The following is a 21,369-nucleotide window of genomic DNA, read 5'->3' on the forward strand; positions in this document are numbered from 1 at the left end:
AGAACATGAAATCAGTGCAACACACACACACACACACACACACACACACACACACACACACACACACACATTTAAATATATATATATATATATATATATATATACATACATATACACATACATATACATACATATATGATATTATACATACATATATATATAATATATACATACATATACACATACATATACATACATATATATATACATATATATACATACATATATACATATATATATATACATACATATATATACATATATATATACATACACATATATATCTATATATATATATATATATATATATATATATATATATATATATATATATATATATATACACACACATATACAATTACATAATTATATATATATACACACACACATATATATATATATATATATATATATATATATATACACACACACACACACACACACATATATATATATATATATATATATATATATATGTGCACAATATTATAGCCTACTACATACATATACACATACATATACATATACATATATACATATACATTCAATAGTGTGCAGGGAGCAGTTGATGAGAAAACTGCTGTATTTAACCTGGCGTATAGTGTGACAGCACAAACACCCTGACACAGGCCTCGTCCAAACACAACACCCAGACTAAAACATCCGAGGCGTCCATAAAAACACCAGAATGACGATGTCATTCCAATGACTGGCTAAAACAAGACTAACCAGACAAGGAGGAAGAGACGCATCTGCAGGCCTACAGGGGAATTTTCACTCTTAGCCAGACCGGGCCATATCCCTACACAACACAAATCAATGTGCCAGGTCCCTACGTCTTCATTTCAGCCTTTTGTGTTAGTCAGACTGGGTTTTTTCTGGCTATTTTGCTGGTTTATTAAAGGCGTAATGGACTGAGAAAATCGAAATCCCCTTGATCTTTTGACATGTAAGTGGTCATCGTACTAAATAAAACATCCTGTAAGTTTCAGAACTCAAAACTTTCCCATTAGTCTACAAACAGCTTATATTGAAGCCAAGCTGACAAAACGACAGGTTGTGGAATGAGCCACTTTATGATGTAATAGTGTGGCTAAACCCCGCCTTTGAAGATGATCATCAATGCCTGCTTCTACATCACTGCCTGTTTAGAGCCGCCCACTGATTTGTGCATGTGTAAATAACTAGAGAGGCAAACAGGTCTACACAGAAACCAAACGAAATAGATGGCTCTGAAGACAACAAGATGCTGTTCAGTGCCAAGCTGTGGAAAAACAGTCTTTGTATAGTATTCCTTCCGATCTTAAAATCAGGAAAGAGTGGATGAACTTTATTTTTAATGAAGTTACAGACTGCATCAGTAAGAACTTGGTCCTTTGTTCACTTTATTTTACCGCGGACTCATTTAAAAACAAGGCATAATTTGACCCAGGATTTTCAGAAAGATTTTAACTAAAAGACAATGCTGTGCTGAATATACTGCATCCGACAGTAATGTCGCACCACACACCGCACCCTTTAAAATTATGTGAAGATACAGAGGAGGATGAGATCAATTAAAGTAATTTCATTTCAAAATATTCAAAATATAATATCAACCAACTTTTTATAATTTAATAAATGAATCTGTAAGAATGAATTAAAAAAAACAAAATATTTACCAATACAAAATACATATACTCTTACTCTTACTAATGCATTTTAATATACGCTATCTTTGATATAAGTATTTTTAAGTATGAAATAAAAGGGTTCGTTTCAGCAAGGACACAATAACTTCAAAAGTGATGTTTATTATGTTACTAAAGGCTTCTATTTCATACAAATGCTGTTCTTTTAAACCTTGTATTCACACAACAGTTTTCAACACTGATAAGAATTTTTTCTTGCGCACCAACTCAGCATTTCCAAAGTATCATATGACACTGAAGACTGAAGTAATGGCTGCTGAAAATTATATTATTATATAAAATATAAAATAGTGAAGATAATTGTTAAACGGTTAACTTGATTAAACACCTTTTTATTGGTCATTTTGATGCACAATTCAAGCAGCATTCTAAATTGCCAAAAGTGAAGATGTGTGTTTTAAATTGGACAGCAACGATATGGATATAGATGAGATATGAGCAGTTACAGATTATTTTATGAGACACAGTAGGCAGTGAAGCAATCTAACTCCACCCCAAACCCACTATTTCTAGTATTTGTATTCAACTATTCATATACAGACACAAACATCAGGCCATGGCCAAGAGAAGGCTAATCTTTCCCCAGCTGTACACATCTTCCGTTACAGCATGAAAAAATACTATTTATAATCAATTGAGGCTGATGTAATTCTTCCACCAGAAAAAGAGAGCTTTTGAAGATGGTGGGAGAAGAAGTTGGCTTTGACATCAAGTGATTTGTTTAGCAATTACTTTTGACATTCTTGCTTTTGCTACGAGAGAAAATTGCAAAGGAAAAAAGTGCTATCATTCATCTGTCATGGAAGCACTGGGAGTGTGGGAAATTAAGCTCTGCCGTTTAAGATACTTGGCGTTTTAAAGAGTGTACACAAAGATAAAAGCACATCAAGAATACCAAAGGCATCTCAAACAATACTGCTATTGATTGGGCTGTGTTGCGTCGTTCGGCTAGCGGCGTGGCTGCCTTAAATGTTGGCCACTTGAGAGGTCTCTCATTGGGTTTATCCAAATGCTAATCGATCCCAAAGCTGGCTTAGCTCTTTTTTTCTTCCTCCTCTTCTTCTTTTTCAAAGACTCCCACACACAGCAGCTGACGGGAAAGAGTATAATTCTCCCACTATTTTCCCCTTTGGCCGGGTGCTGAATGTGGCACTTGACTTTGCTTACAGCCACCCTTGTGTGGACCGTTGAGGACGCTCAATGAGGCTCAAACACGGTGATGCAACCCTGCCCTCCTTAAGGGGCCCAAAGACACCCAAAGAATGCCCAACACACATTTCTTTTCTGAGCTCCATAATGAGAATCAACTTGCCCACCATGAAAAGAACAAAAGTCGCCATCACTAGTCATAGTGTTTTGTGTGATAGGTGGGCGGTGGCAGACGTGAAGTGCTGAAAGAGGCGGGACTGGTGGCCTGAGATATGGAGTTTGCTTCTATATTATGGCGTCTTAGGAGTGGTGAAATGATCTTGGTAGATTTTCACTCCAAGAAATTGTATCCATATCCCAATTAGTTCAACATCTTTGTCAATTTTTATCTCTTTTATCTCTAGCAGTGAGTTGTAAATCACAAATAAAAAAGCCTGAGATGAACTAAGAAGTGCAAGAACCCAGAGAAACCTCCAAACTGACAGCCAAACTTTGAGAAATGAGTAAACCCATCTGTAAGCAAAAGCATCTTTCCCAGAAGCATAAACAACTCTAATGAACTTCCATGGGATTTTTTTTCCACCATTGATGAAAGCTGAGCGCTACTCCTGAGAATCAGTGCAACACAATTATTCTGGAAAACAATAGATATTTATAGATCTAAGTCTAATGATGTTGGTTACTGGCAGGTAAAGCTTTGAGAGGAACTTTGCCCAAAATAGATTGATTAGACACAGTAACCCGACAAAGTGAAGGCTTTTTTATTTTTATACATACCAAGGGATGTCTAATATCTAGAACAGATCCTTACGATTAATCATAATCTGATCAAAGGGTAAAAATATCTTTCCAAACAAATACTTTTTGACACTTCTGTGTTTGTCCTCTGCACATGTTCCTGGAATTGACTGCAGTAACTGGAGAGTCCACAAGGTGGGCACACTCCAACCTTTTCCACAACAGCTGGCCCGCAAGAAGACGACAACGTAAAATATCAATAAAAAAAACAGTGAAATTAACTGACAAAAGGTTGAAACAACAATAATATATGTGCAAGGAGGTCCAAAGTTACCTGTACTTGAGGTAACTAAAGAAAAAGAAAGAGGATGTTATCAGGTTTTACTCAACAGATTGGTCTATCAAGCTGGTTAATCTGAGTTTCAGATGCTCATATCAAAGTTCATATCATAAAAAGCAGCAAGGAACCATTTAGAGCATACTACTCTTGCTTAGCGTAAATATCAGTCTCAACTGATCAAGATCTTGCGGCCTTTAGTCTTTAAGTAGGCCATCGTCTTTCTGCGAAACCCTTTATACTGCCTCTAGCTTATAGTTGCATCACACATGAATTTCAGTCTTAGCCACAACAGTGACAGGTTACTGAGTAATGGATTAATGGATAAATAAATTAGCCTTGACATGAGCCAGCTTGATGGCCTTTCTTTTATTGAAAACAACGGCCATGAAAATGGACCTCACTGCACAGACCCACACAGCATCGCAGGAACGATCCAAAAAGCGACTTTAAATCCCACTATGCAGCCCACAACCTCTTCCCCAGCTTCAAACTCATCTCATCCATCTGGAGGTCACTTTGTGCACCCAATAAATACACTCCCTATCTTAGATTGGGCTTCTCTCCTTTAGGGAATAGATGGGGCTTTCAACAGCCTAATCATTTATAGGGCCTCTGGGCAAATAATGGCTGCACTTTTTAAATTACTAAGTTTACCTCTTCCACCAAAGAGTTCTTGAAGGATCAGGTTCACGGACAATAGCTTCCTTCCAAAGGCCGAGGAGAAAACACATCGAGATGCTAGAGACAAAACTGGTACGTGACAAAATTACAAATTCACAGAAAAGTGAGAAGTCCCAACTCAAAGGCAAAGGGGATCAAAAGAGCAGAATAAAGAAAGCCGTGTGCTTTTCAGAAGAATTATTTAAAGGCTTATTAGGCTTTTCGCACAAAGGAAATCACATAAATGTGCTTCAGAAGGCACTTTTATCTCCCCACGTAATTGCGACTGAAATTACAATAATTGTACCAATTAAAGTAATCCTGAATGAACAGTATGTCATCTTAATGTTTCAGTAATTGGGAGAAGAGTCTGTCTAATTAGCTCCAATAGCCTCCCATGCATTCATTTTTGAGTGTCATTAGTTAGAAAGTTTCACTAAAATTCACTTTAAATCCTGAATTTGAAGCCCAGCACTGAGAGCCAATTGTTCCCTGAATGAATAAGCCGAGCATTGTGACAGGAAGCATTGTGAGAGGGATGAGCCTTTTTTGGAAAGCGGAAGGGCTTCCATGTTCTTTTTCTTTCACCGGTGAATGTCACAATGAGTTGGCATGCCAGGAAGACGCCGAGAGGTGTGGGAGGTGTGGACGAAAAGGTGAAGGGGCGTGTCTTCCTTCATGCACATTCACATTGAATCCCTCCAGCGATTGGTCATTTTGGAGTGCGCCACGCCAACTCTCCTGGTGGGTTAATTAACAAGGGCTGCTCTCTGAGTAGGGGAGGAGGGGACATATGTTACAGGGCCAGAGCCGGCTGATAAGGGGAGGGTGGACTGGGCATGGTACCCGGCCCACTCAGGTTCTGTCATACCATCCTGGCACAAGCCGGACACCAGATGTCAGAGCAGAACTGGCTCGGCGGGCCACACCTCATAACAAGCACAAAACCGGAGCAAAGTGCCATAAATAAACTCCCGGTGGATCTGACTCCGCTATAAAAGTCCACAACAGATCATGGCCATCAGCCACCACAACATCTCTCTCACTCACTTGCTTTCCATTTGGACTTCTGCCTGTTTGCTTTTTATGATAAAACTGCCTATATGTGTCTTACTATAACTAAGACATTAAGTCCAGACTGAATGGGCAAAAAAAAAAAAAAAAATCCTTTACAGTAAAACTGAGAATGATGTGAGTCAATTTTGGACAGAAAGGTAATTGGTTGAACATTTTCCTTTGAATTTGTCTATGTATGTTGGTATGTTGGGCTTTCTGGCGAGTGGACTAAGAGTAAGAGTAATTTGTACTCAAAATACAGAGGAACAAACACAGGTGGCCTACCTGCTGGTTATAAGCCAGTGTACCTTAAGGACACAGAAATCTTTGTGTTTTGCCTGCTCGGTTGGATTACTAAATGTTAATCATAAAACAAGCTGATGTTATTAACAGATTATTCACATTCTGGTGCAGATTAAAAGGTCGGATCAGTGAGCGACTGGAGAGTTGTTTCCATATTACAGAGTTGTTACCACAGTTCAAAAGCACATTCAAATTTTTGAAATAGGTTTTATCAAGAGTCATGAAATTTTATGATATTGGCACTGACTACTAAAAAGTTAGTATTAGGACAACCATAGTCTCAAATAAAACATATTACTAAGACTAAGAATACTAAAATCACTAGAGATTGATTACTATGACTATGAGTTCCTATCACAAAAATTCCCCCAAATATGAAATTTTTTCCAGTTTCACTGGAAGATGTAAAGAAGCAGAGTCATGCTTTCAAATGCATATAGAATATTACACAATTTGACAGTTTTATTGTTTTTGTATTTGTTTTTTATATATGCACTCTTAAAAAAAACACTCTTTTTGTCTGATATCTTTGACTTACTTTAAATCCAGGCGCAATACATATAAAGTGCACAAAATTACTAATAAATTGTTCATTTAACCTGTTAGTCTTAGGGTCATGTCCACCAGGCACAGTTTGTTAGGAGGCATTCACACAGGACATATTCTCATATTCATGTTCATGTTGTTTTTTTAAGTAAAAATCTTACTTACATTATAAGTTGATCCCAGAGAACTTTATACAATTAAAAAGAAAATGCAGTTCATGATCCCCTGAATATTTTTAGCAGCGCTTTAAAGGAAATTAAAAGAATATACAGATGCAACTTCTCTGAGAGGGGTTTCCTGTGCTAACAAACTCATTTGTACAATAAACATTCTCAAAGAAAGAAGGAAAAATATAGATAACTAGTCAAACGCAATAATCAAGTAGCTTACTAGTCAACTATCCAGACCAAATCTTAGTTACAAGGACACACTAAGAGTTTTTGGTGTGTCTTGCATTGTGGTGTGGGCTTTAAGGGTTATGTTGTGCAAACGGTATGAATGAAATGTGTCACAAACAAACAGACACACAACAAAAAACACACAAAGGCACTGTGTGAGCTCAGCCTCATCATGACCTACTATGGAGCAACGTTACAAAGAGGGGATTTCGTCACTTCTCTCTTCTAGGAATGTGTGTGTGTTGACAGAAAGGCAGAAGGATGTAGAAAACCAAGCTAAACCGGGCAACACACCCACACACACTCTCAAACACACACACACACACACAGTATGTCCATTTCCCGAGCAAATTATATCAGTCCATTGTTCTTCACACACTATCACAAGAGCGAGAACACAAGTTGAGGACTTGTGATAGCGATTGAGAATGACAGCTGACCTATGAAACTTACTCACTCCCCTGCCACATACTGACCAAACACCCATCCAGATCGCTCTAGACATGAGATCAACAGTCCTAAAACCCATTCGCAATGAACCAACATATAGCTTTGTGGCTATAATCAATGTTAGCCCAAATTTAGAAACGGCTGATAAAATGGATAGCGAGTGGACACACGCAGGTCTGTGTCTATGCTGGCCGCTGTGACTCACCCTCATTTCTATAAAAAGCGAGCAAATGCGTGGCCACGTGACCTCAAGAGTTCAACAGAAGGAAGAAAAAAGCACCAGTAGATTTGACAGATTCTTATCTGAGCAACATCTGTGGCACGACAGGCCTCTATTTTAACTTCCACAGTGAACGATTCACTGCCCCCACCTGCGCCGAAATGCAGTGCTGGTGTGGACATGAGGAAATGAAGGGTATTTTGGGGTATGAAAGAGGAGAAAAACGGGTGAGACGTAGTGCTAAAGGGCATCATGGGGGCTGGGAAAGAAAGAGCGATGGGGAGAGAGAGCAGATGCTGACACTGAGATGCTCTGACACTTCTACAGCCCCAGGAGTCACAGCATGTTAGTGCAGTGTGACAGAGCAACCTTTAAAGGCCAAACACTGAGCAACAGCAAACCTAACGGCCTTACAGCAGCTACACACACACACACACACTCGTCAAACCCTCTAGAGAGGATGCAGCAGATGTAACTGTGATGGTGTGTTGCATGTTTGACGACAACAAGTAAATAAGACAATTATTAAAGAGTGACAGTCTGTTAGTCAGGCAGCGACTGAGCATCATTCTTTTTGTTTTGCTGTTCATATATGAAAATCCTGCTGTAAGCAGATGAAAGGAAAGATCAAAGCTTGAAATACTTCATGGTACATCATACCCAATGAGACATCCTGATTTATAGAAATTGTGCTGCGGAACAAAAATGAAATAGAGGGAATAGAGATTTCCTTCTGCCACCTGCAGGTCGCAGGCTTTATTACACTGAAAGCACAACCAACTAGAACAAACCTATTTAATTGTATATAAGGAAAATACATTTTTGTGCATATGCATCAACAGAAAAAGTCCCAAGGACTAAAATAATAACAATGATAATAATTTTGGAATTAAATAACTAAAAAAATAAATCAATCAATCAATCATGGAATTAATTAAATAAAGATGGATAAAAACATATATAAAATAATAAAATAATAGACAAATAGAGAACTAAAAAATATAAATAATATTAATAAATAATAATAAAATAATATTAAAATTACAAAGAATTAAATGAATAATAAAAATTAAGAACTAAATAATAAACAAAAGAAAATGAACAAAAATCATAGAGGAATAACTAAGAGAACTTAAAGTAAAGAAATACATAAAAGAAATAACTAAATAATATAATTAAATAAATAAATAAATAAAAATAATAGATAAAAACTAAAAGAAGTAAATTAATAAATATACAAATAGCTAACTAAAATCAATCAATCAAACCAAGTAAATAAATAAAAAAAAAAAAAAAAAAACTAAATAAAGAATTAAATGTAAATATTGATAATTATAATAATTTTAATGTTAATTTCATAATTATTGTTAATAAACTAAATAATGTAAAAACTAAGTAAATACATATTCATTCAAATTCCCAATTATGATATTTGTAAGTTATGATATTTAACGTTTGATGTGTAAGCTGACCTCTCATAGATGGTCTTCAGTGTGACCAGGTCTGAGACTCCATCAGTTTCCTCCAGGAAGAGAATGATCCAGGATGTGCGATACGGCCACTCCTCCGTCATGTTGATCCAGGACGCTAGTCGGTCCCAATTAAAAATTATCTGATTGGCTCTAAGTAGGCGACCTATCAAAAGACACTTCATTACTTATATAAAAAACTTATATAAAAAACATTTGTAAAATCACTGCTCATGTCTTTAACACGCCACGATCAATAATGAATGTATGGAAGTATAGTCGGGTCACACTGACCTGTGACTGACACTATGTTGAGCAATCTCCTCATCGTTTGAGGGCTGATGTCACTGAACCAGTCTTCAGTGACCAGCAGCTTGGTCAGGTCAAAGGACATCTGGCGTGTGATGGAGCGCTGCATCTGTCTCCTGCGGTACGTGTCCTACACACCAATATGCAGAGAACTCAATGTCAGGAGTGCAATAGAGCCTGTGTGATAGCCGTAGGCCACTTTTGCATACACAGTATTGATGTTTTGCTTTAGTATACTGTCATGTACCTGAGAACTACAAGAATATTAATCTAATCTTGTTTTACCACAATATCACTGTTTCCACAAGATCCAATCATCGTCTTCACAGTTCGGTCTCTTTCTTTCGTTAAACAGACATACACATATACACAGAGTCTTAATTAAGATGCAACATTCCTATCAGTCTGCAGTATAAATGCCAAAGAGTGGCCCCAGAAAGTATTTCCACACTTAAGCTACATACTTTATACTGCACAAGTTAGATAACAAATGAGAAAAGTATGCAGAGAAAAGTATGTGAAAAACAGAAGTTTCACATTTTTTCCTGCAAGTGTGAGAAAATGATCAACTTTCGTCAAAACGTTTCCTACGGTTGCCCAACATATTTTTTATTGTATGTAATGGAGCAATAAATGATCATTTTACCACAACAATATAAAAGAAATTTAATAAAACCATACATATTATTTTTTTTTTATTATATTTTAAAGTAATTATAATTTCTACAACAATGAAAATGTAATGTTATAAATGATTAAAACTATTATAAATATAAAGCATTATTTAAAATATAAATAAAATAAAATAAAAAATAAATAAATAGAATAGAATATATGCAATTTAAAAATATATAAATATGCTTTATGATTGTCAAGCTACATATTCACTTGAGAGTGAATGATTAAAATGTTGGAAACAATCAACAAAACTCATCAAAAAATGACAAAGGTAGCAAAACTTCCATTGATGTTGAAGAATGAACAAATACTGTACATCCTGATCCAGTGAAATGGCAGCTGCAGTGGCTTGTACTGGGAGCTGCTGATTTAATGTTGTGTCTGGGCAATTCGTTCTGGATGACCGTTTGACTTGTTCTGTGTCCTCTTATCCAGAGGTCCAGTCGACTGATATGTCTGCTAGTCTTTTAAAACATCAGCCAGTCCAATACAAGCACAACGCAGAGCCGATCACAAGCTCTGGAGGGTCAGAGCTTTAAGCCCACTTTGAAGTTTTTAATGCGGAACTTGTGACTTGACTGCTACTTGGAACACATGGCCATTAATAAGGTGGCCCCTTTTTGATCCACCATGATGGAGAGGAGTGTTAAAGAAAAATATGCATGATGAAATCAGTCATTAATAAGGATGAACCAAACGTCAGCTCCGCTTTATCGGAGATCCTTTTTTTGCATCAAGTAAGACCTATACAGAACCTCAGTTTGACCTCACAGATAATGGGATATAATATCAGATATCAAATAACCAGGAAAAATACACGACACATTCTGAGCCACCCTACTATTTTTCTTCTATAATGACTGGAGACTTCCACGAGCAGTTCATGAAACCCGCTAAACAACTTTCCACAACAAAACGTGCAGATCAGGGGTATGGGGAGCTGGATACTCAGCCAAGAAACAGCAGAGGCAAAAAAGATGAGCGTGCCCCTGAAATAAAGAGGGGCCAAATAAAGGAGGCAGATAAATCAGCCAAGCAAACAAACAGCCCTTGCAGGGCGAGCAGAGGAGCCACTTAGCCTCCTGCCTCCGTGCCGCCGAGCCAGTGCTTTGTCACCGAGACCCACTGCTGCTGCACCCTGTCATTAGGCAATGGCATCTCCGCGGGAAGAGTAAACAGACATTAAATCAATTACAGACACTCCTCGGCGACATCCAGGGTCTCTGACAATACCCCTCCCTCCAAAACACACACACATGGTTCTAACTATCCTTTCTAACTGTGAATAAATTAATCACGTTAAAGAGCTTGTTAGAGAGAATAAGCATGGTTTTAAAGCATTTATAAATGAGTTATTAATGAGTTACTAATGAGGTAATAGCAGCCATATGGCCTTTGTTGAGCTGGCCATCATGAATCGTGTTGATGGGAAGTGGTGGCAGTGTTGGAGGCTAAGTCTTACCCGGTGGTTCAGTGCTGTTTTACTGCCCTGCTCGCCGAGACTGTTCTGAGACAACTTCTTATCCGTGTCCTCTTGCCACGCTACAGATGGAGAGAATCAGACATTCAGAGGAGGTATCGGAGCAGAAAGCTGTGCTGTTAGTCCATATGCACTACACCACAGATGATGCAGATGACAAATCGCAACAAATATCTGCCACATAAATCAATGAAATGAGATTAACAGACCACAGACATCTTGTTATACATCAAAATGCATTAAAGAACATTAAGATGTACAGATATTATAGAATATCTTCTTTTTTTGTTCCACAAAAGAAAGAAAGTCATACAGGTTTGGAACAACATGATGGTAATGAAATGATTATTGAATTTTCAGGTTTGGGGGTTTCTGAGGGCAAATAAAATAAAATAAAATAAAATAAAAAAAATAAATAAAATAAAATAAAATAAAATAAAATAAAATAAAATAAAATAAAATAAAATAAAATAAAATATAAAATAAAATAAATAAAAATAAAATAAAAATAAAATAAAATAAATAAAATAAAAAAATAAAATAAAATAAAATAAAATAAAATAAAATAAAATAAAATTCATTTAAAGGGATTGCACCCCTCCAAAAAAAAAAAAAAAACACAAAATAAAATTCTCACATCATTACAAACATGTACAACTTTCTTCTGGGTAACAAAAAAAGAAGATATTCTGAAAAACATCTCATTTTTTTGACCATATAATGAAAGTCAATAGGGACTTTCACTGTTGGACAAAAACAGTTGAAACAATATATCTATGTATCACAGAAAAAGTAAGTCATACAGGTTTAGAATGACATTAAGTAAGTGAATGATGACAGAATTTTAATCTTTGGGTGAATTATCCCTTTAAACTTTATGCTGAGTCCCAATTTTCATACCATTTTCATCATCACTACAGCAGTTTTTACGTATTTTGTAAAAGTATTCATATCGGAACTCTGCCTTTGAAAGTGTCTCTATACCAACCATCAGAGCTCAGTTGATCCACATTGGCTGGTGTGGAAATGCAAAGTCTCTTGGTAGTGCTGAGGCCACGGCTGTTGAGGAACACGGGCAGGTGGATGATGTTTCGCATGTAGTCGTGGCCGTTGATGTTGGAGTCACGTAGCACACTGTTGAGGTTCTGGTTTATGGCCTTGATGATGATATGAGGGTCACTGGCAAAGATTGAGATGAAGGGACCTTTAGAGAAGAGCACCCGAACCTGCAAACATAAGAGACAAGAGTTTCCTCTTTATTAATAGTGCAAAATCTGGTCTAAGTTATGGCCTAGCGGTTAGAGCACAAGGAGCACATCGGTTAATATCAGTTACTGCATTACATATCATAAGAATATAGTAAGGTATTTATGGAAGTTCTGTTTAGAAAGGTTATGATTTTTGGTTATGATGCGCCAAATCTATTTCTCTGATATGAGCTAAAACCAGAAGAGTGATCAAACACACAGACTGACACCTGAAACTATATGTGATATACTAAAGTAGCAGCCTATTTTTTTTCGCTCTCAGATCACTTCAAAATTAATTAAGTTATTTAGTTATAATTCTATTAGACTAGCTATGTTCCACAGGCCTATAACATTTAGTTACATAGGCTTGTGTTTACATTTTTTAGTATACATTTGCTCATACCCAAACATGTACTCATTTGAACGTGATGGGACTTTCCAGACTAATGAAGAACACTGTAACATGTATAAGTGTCACAGGATACTGATTTGTAGACGGTTTAAAAGTTTAGAATGGCACGCATAACTTAGCAATCATTGTGAAATATCTGCTGACGCTGCGTTTCTCCACGCCAACTAAATTGTGGCACAAAATATGCCATCTGCATTCACATCCGCCATTTTTCTTACGGAACATCAGCCTTAGCAATTGGAACGATATTAAGCTAGAAGGATAAATCCAATTTGGTAATTCCTATCAAAATCAGAGACAAAAAGATCAGAATTTAAAAGAGACATGGCTAATTGTGCCACAAAGGAAACTTTGAGGGTTTTTGCAGGCTCTCTGGTAAATGGCAGATTTCATTAGCCATGAACAGGCTGCCAACTCAAGAGGATTATACCCAAATAATGACATTTAGCTGAAGGAAATTCCATTAGTCCAGCTGGGAGAGAGGAATCTGAACTTCTGGAGCTAAACAAGCCTGAACTCTGAGCACTGCTGCACATCCATGAGATGTTTGAGAGGTGAACGGGCTTGCTCTGCCCACAGGGTGGACATGAGGCACCTTGTTTGGCCATTTAGTCAAGAGCAGGAAGCCTGTGTGCTCAGACAGAATGAGTCTTTTATATTTACAGCGGAGATGGATGGCTTGTGCCATTAAAAGCCTCTTGGAATTAGTTGAATACACCGGCAAATGCGATCCTGGCAGTAAATAAGATTTGTACACTATTATTTGGTTATATGGGAGGTGTGCAATGAGGTTTAATGTACGGCTGTGCATTGCAGCATAAACACACACGCACTGTATCAAGCATCTGTAGCACTTTGTCCTGTTCACAGGAATCCAGGCCATCGATGATGACAGCCAGTCGGGTCTGATTCTGAGTGAAGCCATCAATGGTTTTAGCCATTTTAGCCATGAGCTCCACTTCACACTTCAAAACCTGAGAGAAAAAAGGAAATAATTCAGCTATAATGAAGCAACATGCAGTAAAATACAGAAGTATTTAAAATTTTCACGAAATAGCTAAATAAATTAAAAAACAGAAGGATTTACTCTCTAAAGAAACTTGAAACAAAACATAAATGTAACTGTGATGACTATAAAAAAGCACATTACATATTATATTAGCATCAATGGCTCACCTTCATGAATCCCTCAGTCTTGAGCTTGTGCATGCTGTTGGCAGCATTAAGGAGCCTCCTCCTCTGAGAGTGCAGCACAGAGTCCGCCACCTGCCACCAGGTCCGACAGTTCAGCAGCAAAGCCAGACCCACCACACTGGCCATGGCGATCAGAACCGCGTTCACCGTCAGGTTCCCTGCGTCCACCTTGAAGATGGCCAGCAGGCTCATGCCTGTGATTAGACAGCCCGACGTCAACACAAAGAGCACAAAGGAGGGGACGCAACATGTCTTCTTCCACTTCTTTCCTATAAAAAAAAGACGTCACACAAAAAAACACAAGTTGAAGTTAAATACAAACAAAACAGTCTAAAATGTGACTGGATGAGCCACATTTGAAGCCATAATAAAACAACTGATATATACAGTATATATACCTGTAATGACATTATTCATAAATAATACTATTGTTGAATGTTATATAAAAGCCATTTAGTATTAATTCAATATTTATTGACAATTTCTGATGCTTAATATAGAGCTATGTATGTAGAGCACAGTTTCTGACCAAATGGGATTTCACTATGGGTGAGGCTAAGATAGATTCCAGTCGGACGTTTTATGTTTACAAACCAAAAAATAAGATAAATAAATAAATATTTATGTAAAAAAAAAAATATTTAAAAGGTTATTTTACCACTGTTAAGGAGGTTATGATGAAAAACAGAAAAAAAAAAAAAACTAAAACAGAGAAAATTACAAATGTTGCTTAAGTTAAAAAAAATCAAAGTACTAAAATAACTTAAACGAAAATAGAAATATTCAAAACAAAAATGAATAAAAAACAAACTGTTTAAAAATTTAAACTAAAATTATTAATATTAAATTATTTAAAATAAAATTAAATTAAAACTGAACATATAAAAATAAAAGCAATTCAAAATATTAATAAATACAATAAAAGTTCATAAATAATACTATAAGAACATTGGTTGAAGATAAACTCTGCTTTACATTATGTCTAACCTTTACCTTTACCATGATAGAAATCACTGTAACAGAGAGCCTTGTGTTTTTTATTGTTCTATAAAATAATTCAGAAAGCTAAGAATTAATGAAACACATAATAATAAAAACAATTCAAAGCACTGAATATGTTTTTTTATTATTATTATTTATTTTCTATTATGAAGGTTCATATTGCATATTCTACAAACACACCATGAGTTTCATCATTCTTGAAGACCCTAAAAAGTCTGGTGGCCAAGAAGCCGAACTCTCTCTCACAGGCATCGGATAGTGTGGCGATCATTTCAGCCATGGACGTCTCCCCTCCCACACTCGACAGACGGTTATAGTCTGTGAACAGAAACCTGGACAGATGGAGAACAAACAAAGACTGACTGAAAACGAGCATCACACATGTGCGTGTTTCAGCAGAATGTGCAGGTAATCTAACGCCGTGAAGAGAATATTTACAACATGTACATTTACATCTGTATACAGTTTGCATTTTAATCTTAATTTTTCAGCTTTGCAAAAGAACAAACACCACTTAAACACTAGTGTAAAGTAACTGGATGTGTCTGGTCGTGGCTGCAGTATTCTGAGAGCTCTACCTGACAGGCAGGGCTTTGGTGGTCTGCTCTGGAAGCTCGGGGGGATTGACGAACATGAGTTTGAGAAGAAGCTCCAAGTAGCCGATGTGGCGGGCCAGTCTGGTGCTGAGGACCCAGGCCCAACTCCAACTCTCCCCTGCTTTTCTCCCACCAAAATACACCAACACTGCACACACCATACAAAAGCACAGGAGACTGAAATGACGCAAGGTCACATTCTGATATGAACTGAACCAGGAGTTTGTAAGAAAACAAGATAAACATAGAACAGTCAATTCCACTCACAATGCACACATGGGCTTCTGAAGTACAATGCTGCACTCTGGTGGACACATTTACTGTATGTGTACAGTTCAGTGCCTTTGGTAACCAAGGATGCACACACATATTATGGAGCAAGTGGGACAAAATGTAATACAAATCATCAATAAAAAGCCTGCACTGGCTGAGTACTAATCTGGATCTTAAACCTTTTAGTGTCCATAATTACATAAGTATTGAGATTAATAATGATAAACAAGGGTGTAAAAACAATCCTGTTCAAATCCCTGACTCTAATTTTTATTTATCTACCTCAGCACAATCTTTGCTGCACTAGAATCACTACAATTATATTATAGGCACTGACTAGACATTCATATAACATATTTAATGTATTCATTATTTGACTTTTTTTATAATAATAATAATAATAATAATAATAATAATAATAATAATAATAATAATAATTAGTAGTAGCAGTAGTAATAATAGTATTTCAATAATATCATTATTTATTATTAATGTAATACCAATTTCATTATTTCAGTTTAATTTGTTTTTGTAAGAACAATTATTATTATTATTATTATTTTAAATTTAATAAAAATAAAATGGTTAATAGAAATCTATATATATCATATTTATAAATATGACAAAACATAATATCTATAACAATAAATAATATAATAATTTATTAATATAGTTATTATTGTTTGCATACAGTACTCTGTGCAGGTATTGCTTTCTGATTTATTACGTTGTATTTATCACTTTGTGATTTGTGCTTTTACTGTATTACTGATTTGTAGTCCACATGTTTATTTATTGAATTATTGTGGCTTACTATAAAGTCTGAAGTTGCCATTGTCCTTCTCTGTTATAAGTTGTGCTATGGTTCCAAAGGAACTATTAACCTTTTTTAACACTTGGCTTGTAATCAGAGGCATGACAGTATATTTGATTTCTCACCAAAGAAGATGTACAGTAGGGTGAGCAGGCTGAGGGACACAGCGATGGCCAGCTTTGTGTCAACAGCAAAGCCGAGGACCAGAGCCATAGATCCACACAGCAGCAGAGTCAAAACCACCACCAACCACGAGAACTGGAACAATGGCTCCACCTGCTGCCCGGCAAACGTCTTCATCTCATCTGAAACAGTGGCAACACAATCAGATCTTATTCACATGGGAAAGATCCAATAAGAGTAGTCTTTTCTGGCTCATACCTTCCAGTTTCTTAAGCAGGAAGGACTTGCCGCTGCCCCACTGGGCGTAAAGCCCCACACAGATGGGCGGCTGCATGGTGGGCTCACTCAGGATGTCCGCCAGAGCGCTGCTGTACAGGTCATAACCCAGCATGTCACCGTCACACTCAGAGGGAGACAGGTGCTCTGGGGAGGAATACATCAGAAGTGTTATAGACAGACATGTTACTGCGCAAACAAGGTCTGTTTGAAGAAATACTCACTGGCTCCAAATATCTGGGTGAGGATGCTCTTCTGGTGAGTGCAGTCAATGTTGTAGGGCGTCTCTCCCTCTTTGTTGGGCCGATAGAGCAGACGGCCATCTTTAGGGTTCCTCAAGAGCAGCTCAGCGAGTTTGCGGCTTCTCCCACGAATGGCAATATGCAGAGCTGTGTCACCTTTCTGAGAAGATGACATTATATTTTTAGAGAATATTCAAATGCAGATATTCTCAATAGTGAATGGCAGTGTGTAAATGCATACACACACTACCGTTCAAAAGTGTAGGGTCAGTAATACATATTTTTTACTTTTAAGTAAGAATGCATTAAACTGATCAAAAGAGACAGTAGAGACATTTGCAAATGTTACAAAAGTACTTTGTTCTTGTTCTTGGAACTTTCTATTCTTAGCTTTGCCATCACGGTAATATAACTTACATTTTTAAAAAGGGATGTCCCGAGCCAATCAAGCATTTTATTAAATTGATCGGTATCGGCTCTCTTAAGCTTGATCCTTATTTTATGTCAGCTGTCATGCCGGTGATGTGCCACAGGCTTCATGCTTTCTAACCATATCTCCACTTTTTCACCTTTATGTTGCAATTGTTCTGCTCTTATTGTATATGTAAAATACAAGAGGTTTACATCAGTATTCCCATATTCTACCAATGTCTTTATACAGTATACAGATATATGCATAGAGAGAGTGTATCTTATATATGTATACACACACATACATATATTACTTTTACTCTCTGCACAACTCTGTTTACATTTGATTGATTTCAATAACTTATAATGTACTTGAATTGTGAATCAAATATCAGATCGGGACTCTGTATCGACAGATAGTCAATATTCAAATCACTTGTATTGGATCAGGACATCCCTATTAAAAATATATTAAGAAAATAATACAGACACGTTAATGAAAATGATGTGCATGTAAACGTGGTTAACTCAGACTTACCTTGTCCACTGCTGACACTTTAGCACCTTTGTCTAAAAGAAGCTCCACAATTTCCATGTTTCTCATCTTGGTGGCTTTTATGAGGGGAGTCTCTCCATCCTGATACATTAACACAAAGCACATGTACATAAACACTCTTTCATTACTCTAAACGATTATTACCCCCATATTAGGTCTTTACCTTAGTGTAGGCTTCAGTGTCAGGGTTGCACTGCAGAATGTCTCGAACCATAGTTGCGTTACTTTTCTCCACAGCCCAGTACAGGGCAGTCTTACCATCCTATAATAAAAAATTTAATAACACAGGGTCACAGTGACATCTACTTCCTTAATCACATGATATTAATAATATGTTTCTAAAATGAGGTGAAAAGGGCATCAAAACAAAGAGGCTGTTCTGTATAGATTAGCATTCGGGACAGTGTGCTGATGGATATTTGAGACTGAACTGGAGAGCTGGTAGTGTGGTGGAGATGCATTTACCTGGCCTTTGACATCAATATCAGCATATTTATTAAGCAAAGCTCGGACGATCTCCACATGACCTCCTCTGACGGCTCCGATAAGCACAGTATCACCACTCTGAGACAAAAACACGCACAAGATAAATGGGAATTTCAAGATTCCTTAAATACTAACAATCAAGGTTAATAAAGCTATGTGAGAAGCCCTACCCGGTCAGGGATGTTGACATAGGTGCCCGCGTCCAGCAGGTCCTGGACAATCTCAGTGTAGCCCTCTATAGCAGCGATCATCAGTGCAGTGTTGCCGTCTTTATCAGTCATATTCATGTTAGGGTTTCTCTTAAGCAGCTCCTTCACCACCTCAGTGAAACCACCTCGCACAGCCACTATGAGCGCAGTCATCGAGTTCTACACGAGACAGATCATACTGGGACATTATTCTGTAACATACAGTCTTTTTAGTGTTGCATTTTAATGACTTTATTACAACAGCAATTTTAGTGTTTTCGAAAAATGTCATTTTTGACAAAGCCTTTGAAAACTTTCAATCTAGTAAGCACAATAGTTCAAGGCAAAGTGCGTACCGCTCCCTCCTGGTCCACATTGGCGCCGTTTTCCAGCAGATGCATCACACAGTCATAATGGCCCTTCCTGCCAGCCCAGATCAGGGGTGTGGTGCCATACTGACAACGACAGGCAAAACTGCAGTGAAATGACTAAAATCTCTATTAATTTAATTAATTATGAATGTAGTGCTTATTCATTCATAGGGTAGCACTTTATTTTACAGTCCTGTTCTGCATGTACATACTACTGTACTTGTTAACCGGGTAATAACTAGGTACCAACCCTGAACCTACCCCTAAACCATGTACTGTAGTTACCTTATATTATCCAGTACATTCTTAGTTAAGCACACTGTAAATACAGTTAAGTGCACATACTGTAAAATAAAGTGCAACCGTTCAAAAAAAACCTGATCTTTGATTGTTAAGCTTGCTCAATGTTTGACCTTGCTTAGTAACCATAAGCAGCCAGAGGATAAGCAAATGCACTACATTGCTTGGCATAATAACTGTTAATTCAAAATATAAGAACCTATAAAAGCTAGCTGCGCCTTCATACAATTATAAGGCATGTGTTACATTAATTTTAGTAAGATTTTAAATTCATATCTACTCTCTTTTTCCAATTATTTACCCTACTGTTCAGAAGTTTGTGGTCAGTAAGATTTTTTTTAATGTTTTAGAAATAAGTCTTTTAAATAAATGTTCACTGAGGCTGCATTTAATTGATCAAAATATAAAAAAAAATCTTGTGATGACAAAGCTGAATTTTCAGCATTATTACTCCAGTCTTCTGTGTCACATGATCCTTTAGAAATCATTCTAGTATGATGTTTTGATTTTATGTAAAATTTACATTTTTCATTTTTTGTGGTAATTTTTTTGTTGAAGGATTAATTTTGTATATGTTTATTGTGAGTAACATTTTTTATCATTTTAAAATGATGTGTCCTTACTATGGAAAAAAAAAAAATCTTGCTGATGCCAAGCTTTTGAACAGTAGTGTATATTATTTATTGGTGGCATGTGGAAACGGTTGACTCTGGCTTTTTAGTTCACCATCAGTGTTTACGAATCTAGTGAAAGCTCAGCGTTTGTTGAGATGGGAATGATAAGGCACCTTGTCAGAGCAGTTGACTTTGGCTCCATGCTGAAGCAGGAGCTGAACGATCTCTGCATGGCCTCTTCCTGCTGCCCATATGATGGGGTAAACACTGTACTACTGGGACAGACACAAATTAATTACACACTGCAGAAAAACACTTACATCTTGAGATGAAATCTCATACAGGGCCATATTATCACCCACACCTCAGACATCCTCTCTGAGTGAATTTAATGTACAGTAATGTACATAGAATAGGAAAAGGCTCTGCAGACCTGTCCAGTGATGTTCGGGTTTGCTCCCTTTTCCAGCAGTAGATGTGCCACCTCCACACGACCCTTATAAGCGGCCCACATGAGCGCGCTCCAGCCCCCCTGCACACAAACATACAGAGGTCATTATATTCCCATGTGATGGCCCTTAAGCGTAGTCTCATGGTCATAGGACTATGTAGATAAACACATTTTCCCTGAGTCAGGGAGTGACTCAAACTACCGTCTGGCTCTCATCTTCCTTATTTGTTATTATAAGACTTAGCTTCTACCCAGACGGCATTTATGGGCAACACAAACACTTACAGACATTCCATTTGCAATATTTAAATGATCCTATGATA

General features: G+C 37.0%; 1 protein-coding gene across 5 annotated transcripts in view; it reads right to left on the minus strand.

Annotated features, from left to right (window-relative positions):
* Window positions 1–21,369, minus strand: part of LOC109107568 (kinase D-interacting substrate of 220 kDa B-like) — a 45,090-nt gene that overhangs the window by 16,769 nt on the left and 6,952 nt on the right. For all 5 annotated transcript variants that reach the window (XM_042774241.1, XM_042774242.1, XM_042774237.1 and 2 more), the window contains 18 exons: window positions 21,029–21,127; window positions 20,769–20,867; window positions 19,667–19,765; window positions 19,293–19,490; window positions 19,102–19,200; window positions 18,800–18,898; window positions 18,619–18,717; window positions 17,652–17,829; window positions 17,410–17,574; window positions 17,154–17,333; window positions 15,924–16,089; window positions 15,526–15,677; window positions 14,326–14,612; window positions 13,983–14,123; window positions 12,476–12,713; window positions 11,470–11,549; window positions 9,315–9,459; window positions 9,024–9,186 (listed from right to left, as the gene is read on the minus strand). In XM_042774241.1, coding sequence (XP_042630175.1) covers window positions 9,024–9,186; window positions 9,315–9,459; window positions 11,470–11,549; window positions 12,476–12,713; window positions 13,983–14,123; window positions 14,326–14,612; window positions 15,526–15,677; window positions 15,924–16,089; window positions 17,154–17,333; window positions 17,410–17,574; window positions 17,652–17,829; window positions 18,619–18,717; window positions 18,800–18,898; window positions 19,102–19,200; window positions 19,293–19,490; window positions 19,667–19,765; window positions 20,769–20,867; window positions 21,029–21,127 — 2,687 coding nt within the window. The remainder of the gene's footprint in view (window positions 1–9,023; window positions 9,187–9,314; window positions 9,460–11,469; window positions 11,550–12,475; window positions 12,714–13,982; window positions 14,124–14,325; window positions 14,613–15,525; window positions 15,678–15,923; window positions 16,090–17,153; window positions 17,334–17,409; window positions 17,575–17,651; window positions 17,830–18,618; window positions 18,718–18,799; window positions 18,899–19,101; window positions 19,201–19,292; window positions 19,491–19,666; window positions 19,766–20,768; window positions 20,868–21,028; window positions 21,128–21,369) is intronic.

Source organism: Cyprinus carpio, chromosome A17 (assembly GCF_018340385.1).
Source record: "Cyprinus carpio isolate SPL01 chromosome A17, ASM1834038v1, whole genome shotgun sequence".
NCBI classification, from domain to species: domain Eukaryota; kingdom Metazoa; phylum Chordata; class Actinopteri; order Cypriniformes; family Cyprinidae; genus Cyprinus; species Cyprinus carpio.